The 15,942-nt window shown below is 36.7% G+C and overlaps 1 protein-coding gene across 2 annotated transcripts in view; it reads left to right on the forward strand.

The window, feature by feature from the left end:
* ITCH (itchy E3 ubiquitin protein ligase) overlaps positions 1 to 15,942 on the forward strand; it is a 99,471-nt gene that overhangs the window by 28,995 nt on the left and 54,534 nt on the right. Inside the window, exons 3-6 of one of the 2 annotated variants that reach the window (XM_052651310.1) lie at positions 3,078 to 3,168; positions 10,729 to 10,870; positions 14,034 to 14,158; positions 15,163 to 15,300. In XM_052651310.1, the coding sequence (XP_052507270.1) occupies positions 3,099 to 3,168; positions 10,729 to 10,870; positions 14,034 to 14,158; positions 15,163 to 15,300 (475 nt within the window). In that variant the 5' untranslated portion in view covers positions 3,078 to 3,098. The remainder of the gene's footprint in view (positions 1 to 3,077; positions 3,169 to 10,728; positions 10,871 to 14,033; positions 14,159 to 15,162; positions 15,301 to 15,942) is intronic. The other variant, XM_052651311.1, reaches the window with a different exon arrangement.

Consider the following 15,942-nt stretch of genomic DNA (forward strand, 5'->3'; position numbering starts at 1 on the left):
CCCACTCAAAATATTCTTGATATTTTATCAAGTCCCCAAAAGCCTAAGAACATTTTATTTTAAAAACATATTTAAATTCTGACAGTATGAATAATAAACATTCATAGCATTTTCCCCCCACATATATAATCATTCAGTCTTTCAACAACCTTGTGAGGTAGAGATGGTGTTATCCCCGTTTCTCTGACAGGAAACTGAGACCTAGAGAGGTTCAGTCAGTTCAGTCGCTCAGTTGTGTCCGACTTTTTGCGACCCCATGAATCGCAGCACGCCAGGCCTCCCTGTCCATCAAAAACTCCTGGAGTTCACTCACACTCACGTCCATCGAGTCTGTGATGCCATCCAGCCATCTCATCCTCTGTCGTCCCCTTCTCCTCCTGCCCCCAATCCCTCCCAGCATCAGAGTCTTTTCCAGTGAGTCAACTCTTTTCATGAGGTGTCCAAAGTACTGGAGTTTCAGCTTCAGCATCATTCCCTCCAAAGAAATCCCAGGGTTGATCTCCTTCAGAATGGACTGGTTGGCTCTCCTTGCAGTCCAAGGGACTCTCAAGAGTCTTCTCCATCACCGCAGTTCAAAAACATCAATTCTTCGGCACTCAACTTTCTTCACAGTCCAACTCTCACATCCATACATGACCACAGGAAAAACCATAGCTGTGACTAGACAAACCTTTGTTGGCAAAGTAATGTCTCTGCTTTTTAATATGCTATCTAGGTTGGTCATAACTTTCCTTCCAAGGAGTAAGTGTCTTTTAATTTCATGGCTGCAGTCACCATCTGCAGTGATTTTGGAGACCAAAAAATAAAGTCTGACACTGTTTCCACTGTTTCCCCATCTATTTCCCATGAAGTGATGGGACCAGATGCCATGATATTAGTTCTCTGAATGTTGAGCTTTAAGCCAACTCTTTCACTCTCCACTTTCACTTTCATCAAGAGGCTTTTTAGTTCCTCTTCACTTTCTGCCATAAGTGTGGTGTCATCTGCATATCTGAGGTTATTGATATTTCTCCTGGCAATCTTGATTCCAGCTTGTGCTTCTTCCAGCCCAGCGTTTCTCATGATGTACTCTGCATGTAAGTTAAATAAGCAAGGTGACAATATACAGCCTTGATGTACTCCTTTTCCTATTTGGAACCAGTCTGTTGTTCCATGTCCAGTTCTAACTGTTGCTTCCTGACCTGCATATAGGTTTCTCAAGAGGCAGGTCAGGTGGTCTGGTATTCCCATCTCGTTCAGAATTTTCCATAGTTTATTGTGATCCACACAGTCAAAGGCTTTGGCATAGTCAATAAAGCAGAAATAGATGTTTTTCTGGAACTCTCTTGCTTTTTAGAGAGGTTGAGTGAGTGAAGTCACTCAGTCGTGTCCGACTCTTGGCGACCTCATGGACTGTAGCCTACCAGGCTCCTCCATCCATGGGATTTTCCAGGCAAGAGTACTGGAGTGGGTTAGTATCATACAATAAGTGTTGTAGCCAGGAATCAAGCCCAAGTGTCCTGATTTTGTTATAAAATCTCTGTTATGTAGATCATGCCGTTACCACATGAGGATTAACTCTTCTGAGACTATGGACTGAAGAAGATATGGTAGGGTTGTTTATTTTAGTATAATTCAGGAGCCATCTTTTTTCCTTTCACAGATCAGATGTTTAAGTGTTTGCAGTGTCTCAGGCACTGTTTTGGGATTCTGGGTTTTATCAGTGAACCAAAAAAAATGATTCCTGCTCACAAGGAGTTTATATTCTAGCCCAGAGAATCAAAACCAAAAACATAATAACCAAGTCAATTACTTGGTATGTCAAAAGATCACATTGTCTGTAGAAGAAAAAAAATGATCAGGATAGGTGGAACAGACTGTTAATATTGTGAAGAAAACAAGTAGAACAAAGGTCTTAAGGCAAGAATGTGCTAGCATGTTTGAAAAATAATAGGTAGGTGCCTGAGTAGGGGTGGAAAGTAGAGGGGAAATCACGAGGTAGGGAGGAGTGGAAGCTTGTATCATATAGGGTCTTTCACTTGAGTAAAATGGGAAGATTTGAAGAACTTCTTAACATCTTAAAATCATCCAGGTTGTGTTAAGAATAGGTACTGAGGCTGGACAAGGATGGGAAAAGGGAGACCTTTTAGGTTAATCTGGGCTTCCCTTGTGGCTCAGCTGGTAAAGAATCTGCCTTCAATGCGGGAGACCTGGGTTCGATCCCTGGGTTGGGAAGATCATCTGGAGAAGGGAAAGGCTACCCACTCCAGTATTCTGGCCTGGAGAATTCCATGGACTGTACAGTCCATGGGGTCACTTTAGGTTAATCTAGGAGAGGGGCATAATTTAGGAAGAAGATAGCTGTCAGGTGGCTATGAACAGGCTGATGATAGAAGTGATGAGAAATGGCTGGATTCTAGGTGTATTTTGCAAATAGAGACCTTAGAATTTGTCAGCAGATGGGAAGGGGCATATGAACAAAGGAGTCAAGAATAACTCCATAGTTTTTAGCTTGAGCATCTGAATGGATGAAATTGTCTTCGACCGAGATAGTTTACAGAGGACATCGGGGTTCCGTTTTTGATGTGTTAGTTTCGAATGTCTTTTAGATACCCAAGTGAAGTTGCTGTTTATAATTCAGGAGTGAAATCTGGGATAGAAATGTAAAGTTGGGACTTGTTGCTATATAGATGATATTTAAAGCCATAACACTGGATGATATCCTTGAGGAAATGAATATGAAGATATGAGAGAAGAGGGAACCAATAACTGAGCCCTAGGACCTTCCAGTATTAAGAGGGTAGAGAGACCAGAAGGAATCATCAAAGAAGACTAAGAAGGAATAATCAGTAAGGTAGGACATTAAACCTCGAGAATGTGTCTTGGGAACTAAAAGAAGAAAGTAAACCACGGAAGAAATTCAGCCATTTCAGATTTTGCTGATAGTTTAGCACAGGATGGATACTAGAATTTTAGCAGTGTGAAGGCCACTGGTGTTTTGTGGTCTTCCGTGGGACGTGGAAATGGCCTGGTTAGCATTTACATATTTTTCAAGTGGGAATTTTTAATGTTTACAGTGTTTCCTTTGCCCTGTTCAGGTTTGCCTTCCTGTTGGTGATATGTCTGGCAGTGGATCACAGCTTGGTTCAATGGGTAGTTTGACCATGAAATCACAACTTCAGATCACTGGTAAGTCTTAAAAACATCTACTGCATTATTTCCCTCATTCTCTTTGTGCCCCGCCTCCCCGCCACCCTCTCCAGTATCCTGGAGAATTTCTATGGACTGTATAGTCCATATGGTCGCAAAGAGTCGGATATGACTGAGTGACTTTAACTTCACTTTCACCATCAATAAAAAATCTTCTGAGAAGAAAACCTTTAGTGGCTTTTACATATCAGGTGTTAAATTTTTTGCTGAATGAATAAATGAACATAATGTGTAGATACATAAAAATAACATTTTAATTTCAGGTTGTTATTGGGTATGGTATACGATTTGGGTTTGTTAAACATGCTTGGGCAGTTGCTATTGTTTTTTGTTTTGATTTGGATTTTTTTTAGCTTTGTTGAGAGCTAATTCACGTGCTATACAGTTTACTCATTTAGAGGTCAGTGATTGTTAATACATTCTCAGAGTAACCGTCACCAGTCAATTTTAGAACATTTTCACCATTCCAGAAAGAAACCCCTGCCCCATATTCCCCAGCCACCTTCAGCCCTAGCTTAATTATTTTTCTCTCTATAGCTTTGCCTACTTTGGTCTCATACAAATAGAATCATAAAATGTGTGGCCTTTGTCTCTTGACTTTTTTACTCATATTGTTTTCAAGATTCATCCCTGTTGTAGCATGCATTAGTATTTAATTTCTTTTTATTGCCAAATACTATTCCATATGTGGAAATACTTTATCCATTTATCAATTGATGGGTGTTTGGATTGGTTCCACTTTTTGGCTGTTATGAATAATGCTATGAACATTTGTGTATAACTGTGAAGTTGTATGTTTTCCGTTTTCTTGAGTGTGTTCCTGGGAGTAGAGTGACTGGGTCATGTAATATCCACATTTAGCATTGTGAGGAATTTCAAATTAATTTTCAAAGCATCCAGACCAATTTGTATTCCCAGCAGTCATGTATGAGGTTTACAGTTTTGTAAGCACCCTTGTAATGCTTATCTTTGGTTAGAGACATTGTAATGGGTGTGACATAGTATCTCGAGAGTTTGAGTTCATTTCTCTGATGGTTAATGATGATGAGCGTTTTTTTCATGTGCTTATTATTAGCCATTTGTATATCTTTTTTTTTTTTTTGAGAAATGCCTATTTAAATTTTTTGGTCGCTCTTACTACTTTCCTAATACCTGTTTTTTTTTTCTCTAACCATACTAACCAAGTGGATCACTTTCAGATTAATGTTTCTTAAAATGCCACCTGATTTGTACCTGCTCAAAAACCTTCAGTGCTTCTCCTTGGCTGTGTTAGTGAATTTTTTTAAAACTGGGCTAAGACCTTCACAGTCAGGCTCCATATGATCTCTTTGTAGGGTCTTTTTATAGAAACCATTTGTACTAGCCAGTGAGGCACTGGATTTTTCTTTAGAGAAGCATGTGTGTATTACACAATGGAAACTTAGTCTCTCTCCTTTTAATTTAATGGCATTTATTGATTATATTAGTTTCTGTTAATACTGTACCTGGCTTACAGACGCCTCTAGATTATGAATATAAAGTTATAAACTGTATTATTATCTTTCTCGAAACCTAAAAGTATTTGAGTTATATAAAAATAACACCGTCTTAAGTTGAAAGCAGGCTAGAATTTATTCTTGGGAATTCTTTCACTGACTCCAGTCTCTTTTCTTAGTGATATCTGATTTTCAGTGAAAGATTCTAATATTTCTTTGCCAAAGCCAGATTCTAGTTGTTTCTCTGTTCCCCATCCCTGGTGGCTCAGATGGTAAAGAATCTGCCTGCAGTGTGGGGGACCCAGGTTCAATCCCTGGGTCAGGAAAATCCTTTGAAGAAGGGAATGGTTACCCACTCCAGTATTCTTGCCTGGAGAATTTCATGGACAGAAGAGTCTGGAGGGCTGCAGTCCATGGGATCCCAAAGAGTTGGACACGACCGAGCGACTAACACTTTCACTTTCTCCCCATCTTCAGTCTAGTCTGAGTAGCTGTTTTACATTCGGCCAGGCTTCCTAAGACTTTTTTTTAGGGGACAGCTGAAGTTAAAATTTTTGATTTAGAGAATTTAATAGTCAGCTTTTCAAGCTATGTAAGCAATATACATGCTTTTTTATTTTTTAAAAGTCAGCAATTTAAAATAGTAATATGAGGAAAGAAAAAGTGAAAGTGTTAGTCTCTCAGTCGTGTCCTACTCTTTTCGATGGGAATGGGTAGTCATTCTCTTCTCCAGGGGATCTTTCTGACCCAGGGATCGAACCTGACTGGGTCTCCTGCATTGTGGGCAGATTCCTTACCTTCTGAGCAACAAGATTTAAGTTATATTCCTTTCAACTTTTCTTTGCATAAGCTATCTATCTTTGCTATTGTGACTGTCACGGGAAGAAAAACACTTAATACCTAAATGTACCTCAAGAAGACATAATTCTTAGCCATTTAAAAGCTTTTAATCTTGAGTCTAAAATTTCTGAGAATGTACAAGTATAGGGCAAAAGCATTTTAACAAAAACAGGCACTGTGAATTATCGATAAAAGTTATATATTTAGCAAAGACATCATTAGATATGGCAGATATGGAGAACATCAGATAATAAATAGTAGAGTGCCAAGTTGACTACAATCAAGTGTCCTTTGTAATTCACTATTTACTTTGCTTTTGGTGCTAGAAACCTCAGAACAAAGTTTTTTTCCCGCAAGTCACTTTAATTGACATTGTATTTTTTATTCTGTGTTAATGGATTAGCTGCAGTATTTGAATTTTTTGTTTATTATTTTATTTTGGTAAGCTGCCTCAACACTTCTAAAATTCAAGAAAGGCATAAATATGCAAGTATGAAATATATGCCCTGGTATATGGTAATGGCAAGTGATAATGACTTTGGTCAGGAAAAAGGGGTAGTATTTGACTAGAGTTGCTGTGAAAGAAAGTGGTGCTTGAAGCATTGCTACTATTTAAAAAGTAGAAAGGTATAAAAGGATCTTTCAGGAATGAACATGACAGAGCAAATGGCCCAAAGGAGGGAAATGCCAAGGCTGCCCTCGACATCCCTGAAAGCCACTGCTGCAGAGCAGGGACCTGTGAGAATGCATGGGATGGGTCATCTCCTTGACATGAGTCAAGGCTGCCAAAAAAAGTCATTGCTAAGGGAGCTGGGAAGTAACCAGCGTTTTTAACAAAGAGCAGTAAACTGGATTGGTGTTTTAGAAAGTTGCTGTAAAAGACTGATAGGGAAATTTAGTGTCAAAAGTTAAAATGTTACTCTGGGGTTCTGCTCAGATTTATTTCTTTAACTCTTTCTGTCATGCATACATTACATGCGTACATACATAATTTGTTTACAGTATATACATTTGCTAATGGCTTTTCCTTAACAGATGAGGGCAAGTAGAAAATTTATTAGAGAAATGAGACCTTATAATAAGTTTTAATAAAAACTTGTAAAAGTTGTAGCAAGAGTTTTAAAAAATTAATTCATAAATTGATACTATGTTGATAAATAGATTGTTTAGAGAACTTGATGTGTTTTAATTTCACATAATTCTTTATAGGAACATCAAGGGAAAGGCAGCCTTGCTTTTCTTTTTCAGAATTTACATAAAGTATACCTCATCACAAGTGATCGAGTTCTCACAAGGAAAAAAGTTCCTTTTCTATTTCTTTAATTTTGTATCTATATGAGGTGATGAATGTTCACTAAATTTAATTGTAATTATTTCCTGATGTCTTATATTTACAAATTTACACCTTAAACTTTAAAATCATGCCAATTCATTAGTCACACTTTTTATGATTTGACTCTTAATTTATAGAAATAACATGAATAGCCATTTTGTTATTCCAATTTGAACTGGAGTAGAAAGGTGGTCTTTTGTGCTATGCTTTCATTGATCAAGGTACTATATGAGGCATCCCCTTGGGAACTTCTGTTGGCATTGAAGTGATTTCTTAACACTTTTGTTGGGTATTGAATGTACCTGTATTGATCTTTGTGTTGGGCAGATCCTTTTGTAATTTATCAGATAGTTACAAAAATTATAGCAGGAAATCAGAAATACCTACTTACTCTTAAATGTTTTTGAGAGTTTATCATATTGCTAATCATAACTTGATCTCAGCACCCTTGTTTGTTTTAACCTTGTCTTTATAGCCTTCCGATTCCCAGAATAAGTTGATTTCCTGGATCATTCTTTATTCTTTATCTCTAATTCTGTGGCCTGTTCCTTTACCTTGGACATAAGTCTGTTTTCTTACATCCTCCGCTATCTTTAGCCATTTCCTGTTTAATTATGTTCTGCACTTAACTTCAGCTATTATTCTTACATGGGCAGAATAAGTACTTTGGTATTTCCTAGAAATTTCTTAGTCTCAGTCCTTACTCAGAGCTCATCATTTGAGGAAGAGAAACCATCTTATTTCAGTTCTTAAAAATTGAAATTAAACATTACTGTATTTTTCCAGATTTACTAGAATACCATATATTTAGCTCTCAATGCTTAGAGACCAGGAGGGTCCTTCATACTTTAAAGTCAAGAGTTTATATCCAGTTCTGCCCAGACAAACCATAGTTCTGCTACAGAGGCCTCTTGTGGCCTCTCATGACTTCTGACCACAGAGGGTAATCCTTGCATAACTGGTTTTATCTCCTATCAGTTCATCATATTGCTAATCATAACTTGATCTCAGCACCCTTATTTGTTTTACCTTGTTCCTTATAGCCTTCTGATTCCCAAAATAAGTTGAATAACCCAAGGATTCACTTTTACTTTCTTTACATTTATTTATTTATTTATTTATTTTTATTTTCTTTATACTTAAATTGTCAAAACTTCTATTTCATATTGGAGAGGAAGTTTAAATATACACACTTGGTATACCTTCCCATGAAGGGGATTGCAGGTTGAGTTAAATAAGTAAAAACTAAGAACTAAGACTGAATGAAAAGCGACAGGAGCCATATATAAAAAAGAAAATGCTGTGCAAGCATAGAATGATTTTGACTTGTTAGATTTAAAGAGCCCTTCAAAGAGAAGAGATTAAAGACAACTCAGGAAGTAGAATTGTGTTGGATGACAAGGAAAAAGGATCATTATGAGTGGAGAGAAGTAGCACATATGAGCCGTCAAAGTACATGGTCCTTGTGAGGGACAGCAAACTGGTAAGAGTGGTTAGAACACCAGGGGCCTGTGTGGGATTTTATATAGCAAGAGGCTGTAAAAGTGCATAGTAAGCAATGTAAGATGCCCCAGAAGAATTTGAACTTCATTTTTCAGGCATTAGGGAGTTGAAAAGTATTGACATGGTCACCTCTGTTCTAGGAACAATTCTAGTAGCTATGAGGAATTGGACTGGAGAAGTGAGAGTAAAAATAGACAGTGGTTAGAGGCCTTTAGGTGTAGCCCAGGTAACAGATGATACTGACATTTTTCTGATTCACTTTCTTCTAGTTTATAATTCATAGTCTTTTAATTTACCTTGGGAATTTAAATTTTAGGAAGTAGTACATTGATCTGTTTTACAATGTTAGGACTGTAATGAAAGTTTTGTGCAATCTAAACTTTGAGATTTGAACACTTAACGTAATTTCTCCTGTCCACGCTTTGCTGTGACTGTTGGATAAACTTTTAAATTCTATTGATCTTGTTCTTTTTTTATGTGTAAAAATTAAGATGATAATACCTGTCTTGCAGAATAGTCGTGAGGGTCAGAATGATAATATTTAGGTGCCAGACACAGTAAAACACTAACAGTTGGTGTTAGTCTCCCTTACTCTTTTTATTTTCCCATTTAAAGTTTCCTAAAATGGCTCTAGTGGGGTTGAGTGGGATTATGTGGTAAATAGCTTTCAAAAGTTTGAATCCTAAAAAGCCACTCAGGATAGCTGCATTGCTCTTTGTTCTAGGCTTAATCAGTTTTAGAGGATCGCAAGAGCCCCTGAAACAAAATGAACTTATGCATGATTGTATGGGCTGTTTCACTTTTTCTCGGACCACAAATGTATTAAAAATAGGGATTTTTCTGGGGCAATCCTGTGATTAAATTAAGTTTTGTATTAAGTAGTAGGGCTTTATAGTACATATTAGTCAGAGATAGGTCTGATCCCCACTTGAGCATTTTCTGGTCTGAAAAAGACATTTTGCTTAGTGTTTCCACTTTGATGTCTCACGGGCATCTCAAATTTATACATTCATTATAATACACTTGATTTCCTGCCCATGCTACCCTCCTCAAACTTGTTCTTTCCTAGATCTTTTCCATCTTATTCAGTGATACCATCTTCTATCCAGTTACTCATGCCAGAAACACAGGAGATATCCTTGCTGCTTTTCCGTAGCTCACTGATGTAATCTAATCCTGTTGATTCTCATTAGAAAATACTGATTCCTCCCCATATCCATGTTCACCACCCTAGTCTAACCTACTGTCTCTTAGATGGCTGTGGCAGTCTCTTACGTGTAAAAGGACAGAAGTGAAATATTAGATCAAAGTGAAGTTGGGGGATTCAGGGCCACCAGTTGGGACTGTGCCTGCTAGAGTGCCCAGATTGTCTATGTGTTGGACTGTATATTGCACTTCTTGCGTAGCTCCTATATAAACTTTCCTAGCAACTTGCAACAGCCTGTTAGTCTTGATAGGCACTGGCATCTCTGAACTTTGCTGTTAGAGTAGATATCCAGGTAGTAAAATAGTTCCTTGGCTGTGGTCATCTCATTTATAGGGGACCAGTCAGTTGTCTCCTGTGGGAGCTGTGGGGTGTTGCAGATGCGAATCTACTCTTGGTGCCTTCCTTCCACACAAAGCTGGGACAAGGCTGTTCTTTGTTTTATGACAGTGGCGACTAACTCAGGCTCAGGATGTGAGAAGCTCTTGCTAAGGTAATATATGAGATGCTAGACATAATCTTAGCTGGTAACTCTTCCTTCAGTGGCTTTCTAGCATGCTTAGAATAAAACCCAAATTCCTTATCTTGGCTTGCAAAGCCAAATGTGATCTCACCTTATTTACCATTTTTCTCTGTTTGCTCTAATTTTCTTAGATCAAAGCTTTTGTACCTCTTTCTTAATGTTCCCTTCTTCCTACCTTTAATCTTGACATGGATAGCTCCTTGTCGTTTAGATGGTTGCTTGAAAGTACCGTATCCTTAGAAAACTTCTTTACTACCAACTCATATTCTGCCACCTTAGGCTGTTTTTTCTCACAAGGGCTTATCTCTAATTATAAACTGTTCTGTCCAGGGTTTAGAACAATAATATCTGATAGATGGTAGGCATTCACATATTTGTTAACCAAGTTTGTCAGTGTACTTTTTAATTGACCTCAAGATCTCTGGGACTGGTGATACTGCTGATGGGAATTTGTGTGGATGGTGTGAGGAAGTCCTATATTTTTTAATAAGATGGTAAGAAATACACAGGTCATACGTGAATAAAATTTGTGAATATTTTAGAACAAACTGCTTTGCTTCTCTTGAGTAAAAATAATGCTCTGTTTAATCTTTGTGAAATTAAATTGATTTTAAGGATGGACTAACATCTCAAATACTGAAATATTTTCTCTCTTATTTAGTCATTTCAGCAAAGCTTAAAGAGAATAAAAAGAATTGGTTTGGGCCAAGTCCTTATGTGGAAGTCACAGTAGACGGACAGTCAAAGAAGACAGAAAAATGCAACAATACGAACAGTCCCAAATGGAAGCAGCCTCTCACAGTGTAGGTTTGAAAGTATTTTCTGTGGTGGTTTTTGTTTAATAGGTCAGCAGAAATGCAGCTTTTAGAAAGTTTTTCACTCTTTTTTGGTTCCTCCTCCCTCTTAATTTTACCCCCCTTGTTCTTTTAGTCTCGTTTCTCTTTAATTATTTGTTTTCCTAGTTTCTCCTTTTCATTGCATTCTCGTTTAGTTGTTGATGGTATCTCTGTTGCCACTAAATAGTAGCTGAGAGATCCCAGGGTTGCTGCTGCTGCTAAGTCGCTTCAGTCGTGTCCGACTTTGTGTGACTCCATAGATGGCAGCCCACCAGGCTCCCCCGTCCCTGGGATTCTCCAGGCAAGAACACTGGAGTGGGTTGCCATTGCCTTCTCTGGATCCCAGGGTTATGGGCCCAGAAATATTAGCAGCTCTTTCCTTAATTTAGGTTGGAAATAGAGGGATATCAGGAACTCACTTCATTTTTTCTTATTTAATTTTTATTTTAAATTTTATTTTTAAAATTTTGTGTTTTTTTTTAAATTTAAATTTTTTGTTTCTGAAAATTACAGTGCCCACACAAAACCTACCCACTTTTTTTTCTTTAAAAAAATTATACATTTTGTTCTATCACCCTATTTTTATATTAAACATGCATCCTTTTTTTCTGAGTACATACAGGTCTAACATCCCTAATATAACTATATAATACTGTTTAATATGGATGGACTGTGATTAATTTTACTAGTTTCCGATACAGTTGATTTCTAATGTTGTGCTGTTAGACAGTGCAGTATACATTCCTGTGCATATGTCTGTGCGTTCCTGTTTTTATCTATCACTTAAATTCATAGAAGTGGGATATAGCTCAATTTCAGCACTAATTGACAAAGCCCTAAATGTTGGTAAGAAAAGCATAATAGGTTGAAGGGAATTATAGGTTAATTTTTAAACTTTTTCTACTAAAATGGAAGAAAATGTATGATTTATCAACAAATAGATTTTAAAATAATACAGCATGTTATATTTTTAAAATAATACAGTATGTTATATATTAAAGCATAGTTCAAAATATAACCAGTTGTTATTTTATCAAATGTAGACAAATTGCTTTCATTCCCTAACATTTGAAATTGTTCATTTTTTTCTCTTAGAAAAACAAACCTGTTACTAAAAATGTTTTATTTTTAAATGATGAGATGAGACACCTGAAATGATAAGCTCTTCTCTTTACATGATACATGCCTCTGTGAACAATATTTCTAATAAATGACAAAACAAATTGGATATACCTACATTAATCTTTAACATGGATTTTTGAAGTTCTAGTACATCTTGTTGTACTTAATAATGATTTGGAACAAATAAATGAAACTTAAGAATTTTACAAAGATCATCTTGAGACCTAATTTCAGAAGTATTATTCTAATGTTTCTCATCTGTATTTATTTCAACATTAATGTTTCTTAGACTTCATTTTTAATTAGTGCCCCATTAGAGATTTGATATAGATTAAAACAGTGTATGAGTAACATTTTTTTTAAAAAAACAAACCTTCAAAAGGCCACAGGCTCCAATAATGACTGGAGATGTTCAGAATAATAGGCTGAATGCTCATCTATTTTCTACCAACTGCTATCTGTGCTTACTATAAATATACTTTCAGGCTCTTGAGCTGATAGCAACATGAACTTAGTGGTTTAAAAGTTAAGAAAAAAAGTTCTCCTTGTAGCCCTATATGGTAGTGCTCTTCAGCCTGGATATTTGGAGGGGAACACTTACTTCTGAATTTTTAAGTTACAGGAGATTGGCCTGCAATTTTAACACAGCTTCCATTGTTAGGTAGCATGCTTTCTATACTTGTCTCAAGAGTTGAATTGAAATATTCTGCCATCTTTGATGGCAGAGTTTATCTTTCAAAGTAAAATTATATTTATTAACTTTTATTCCATCCCCATTGTGATTACTCAGATGACTAACATAGAAATGTTCTCTTAATATTTACTATATGTTCTCCTGAAAGTAACATTGAAAGTTTTGAAAGAGAATGAATACATTGTACCAAAAATGGGCAATGATTAGGTGAAAGTTTCTTACTTCGGTTACAGTATCTGCCCCTGGGAAGTCCTTGGTGGTCTAGTGGTTAGGACTCTGCACTTCCACTTCAGGGGGCGTGAGTTCTGTCCTTGGTTAGGAAAGTCTTACAGCCTCAAACCATAGGACTATTATAGGTTTTATAGTGTTTTGTTTTTCTAATTGAAATAGTGTTTATACAGCTTATTGCAAATTCAAATTTTTATTCTGTATTGGCATTTAGCAAGGTATGGCCTTATTTGACAGTTGTCCTGGACACTTTGCCTCTAGCAGTGTGAAACATGGGGAATATAATCCTAAAACCTTTAGCTGACTGAGAACATTCTTAATACAAATTTTAATGACAGATCTTTGTTCAGATTACAGTCTGTCACCAGCTGGCTGTGTGGTATTTGGCAATTTGCTTATTCTCTGAATATCAGCTTCTGTATGTGAAGATGAAAGAGGTATTCTCACCTCAGGGTTAGTGTGAAGGTTAAATGAAATAATCCTAAGCTCAGCACACTACCTGACATAAAATAAGAATTTAGTTTTTTGTACAAATCACTTTTTTGTACTCAGTTCTTTTCAGTCTCTCAGTCGTGTCTGACTCTTTGTGACCCTGTGAATAGCACGCCAGGCCTCCCTGTCTATCACCAACTCCCAGAGCTTGCTCAGACTCACATCCATCGCATTGGTGATGCCATCCAACCATCTCATCCTCTGTTGTCCCCTTCTCTTCCTGCCTTCAATCTTTCCCAGCATCCAGGTCTTTTCTAATGAGTCAGTTCTTTGCACCAGGTGGCCAAAGTATTGGAGCTTCAGCTTTTTGTACTACTAAAGTAAAATTATTTTTCAACAGTTTGTAGCATGGTGAGCACTTTTACTTTTGTTGATGATGCATACATGTAATCGTCCCGGTAGGTCAGCAGTGCGTGAAGATGACCGTGCAAACCTGTAGCATTCAGATATGCTTTTCATAAGATTATGGAATACAGGCAGTATTGGCTGTAAACTGTAAGATAGGCGGTGATATTTTAATTGTAATTTATTTAGAATTCCATTGTGATATTAAAGGAAATACTTTTTTCACCTTTTTTTTTTGTTCATTTGTAGTATTGTCACCCCTGTGAGTAAATTACATTTTCGTGTGTGGAGTCACCAGACACTGAAATCTGATGTTTTGTTGGGAACTGCTGGATTGGATATCTATGAAACATTAAAGTCAAACAATATGAAACGTATGTATGTGAAAATAAGAATAAGCTCAGCTTTTGTTATTTTGCAAGAAATTCATGTGCCAAATGTGGAGAAAATGACTGTTCACTGTTTTTAAGTTTACATGGTTGTAACATTAATAGAGAGATAAAGCTTGAACTATTTAATGCATTCTTAATATCTGGTTTGGCCATTCATTTTGGATCCAGTATTTTAAGTAAATTTTTAGTAGATATTTATTGAAGGCTATACTCAATTATGGAAAAGAAATAGAGCAGAGACGATTTTATTTTAGATGGTTTTATTTATATGTGTGTACCTCTCTTTTGATATCTATAGATACATAAAAACTTGTAACATGCATATTTTAATTAATATATCATGATTTTAAAAGACTTTTAATCCCTTGAGTATCTAAAGCATACTTCTGAGAATTTTATTTCTCATTTAGGATTTATAAGACAAAAATTCGTTCTTAAATTATTTTTTCACTCCATATAATTCAGACATACCTTGCTGAGTAGTCTTAGTTGTCCTGATGGCTCATTTTGAAGAAGAGAATGAATATAATAAGTGAGATGATTGAGCTGTTTAGTGTTTTTGTTTGTTGTTTAGTTACTAAGCTGTGTCGAACTCTCTTGTGATCCCATGGACTATAGCCTGCCTGGCTCCTCTCTCCATGGGATTTCCCAGGAAAGAATACTGGAGTGAGTTGCCATTTTTTCCAGGGGATCTTCCTGATGCAGGGATCAAACTCACGTCTCCTGCATTGGCAGGCGGATTCTTTACCACTCACTGAGCCACCTGGGAAGCCCCATTTAGTATCTTACATTGTGGATATTAAGCACTAGGAAATTTTGTTCTATTTTTTAAAATGTTTTTGGTATAAAAAGTCCTGAAACCTTGGGTGAAGGGTATTAAAACAATATGTGTGCATATAAATATACATTTTCTGACAGTTATGTTTTTAACAGTTATGACTTAAAAAAAAAAAGTGACCATTTCCTGTAATTTTATTCTCTTCCAGTTGAGGAAGTAGTTGTGACTTTACAGCTTGTAGGTGACAAAGAACCAGCAGAGACAATAGGAGATTTGTCAGTCTGTCTTGATGGGCTGCAACTAGAGTCTGAAGTTGTTCCCAATGGTGAAACTGCATGTTCAGACAGTAAGTAATCACTTTAAAAAAATTCGTTTTTTTTTATTTGGCTGTGCAGAGCACCAGCTGCAGCACACAGGATCTTTGATCTTCATTGTGGCATGCAGGATCTTTAGTTGTGGCATGTAGGATCTAGCTCCCCTAACTAGTGATTGAACCCAGGCCCCCTGCATTGGGAGCACAGAGTCTTAGCCACTGGACCACCAGGGAAATATATAGGGTCTTTTCTTAAACTAGCCACTGTAAAGTATGTTGTAATTACTGCCATTCTTTTTCACATAAACAAATTATTTTATTTCCATTTTATAAAGAGACATTTTTCATTTTAAACTTTTAGTACATTGTTTCTATTAGGAACTAAGAGTTGAAAAGCTAGCCAAATATAAGCCAAATCACTGTTGTCTCTGAGAGTGATGAATTGATTTATAAAGTAGCCATTCTGTAGGCCAGCAGTGGCAGTTAATACGGCACATTTGATGCTACACCTTCTCCAGTGCCAGTGGTAGACATAGTTTACTGTCTGTAGCAGTGTCTGATTTAGTTTAAATTTGACTCAAAATCCTTAGTACTGTACTGGACAAGCCAGTACAAGCTGGCATCGTTTGCCATTCCTCTTCCATTTTTGTAGGCCACATTTACCGAGCTGTCTTT

This window comes from Budorcas taxicolor, chromosome 13 (genome assembly GCF_023091745.1).
Source record: "Budorcas taxicolor isolate Tak-1 chromosome 13, Takin1.1, whole genome shotgun sequence".
Classification (NCBI taxonomy): Eukaryota; Metazoa; Chordata; class Mammalia; order Artiodactyla; family Bovidae; genus Budorcas; species Budorcas taxicolor.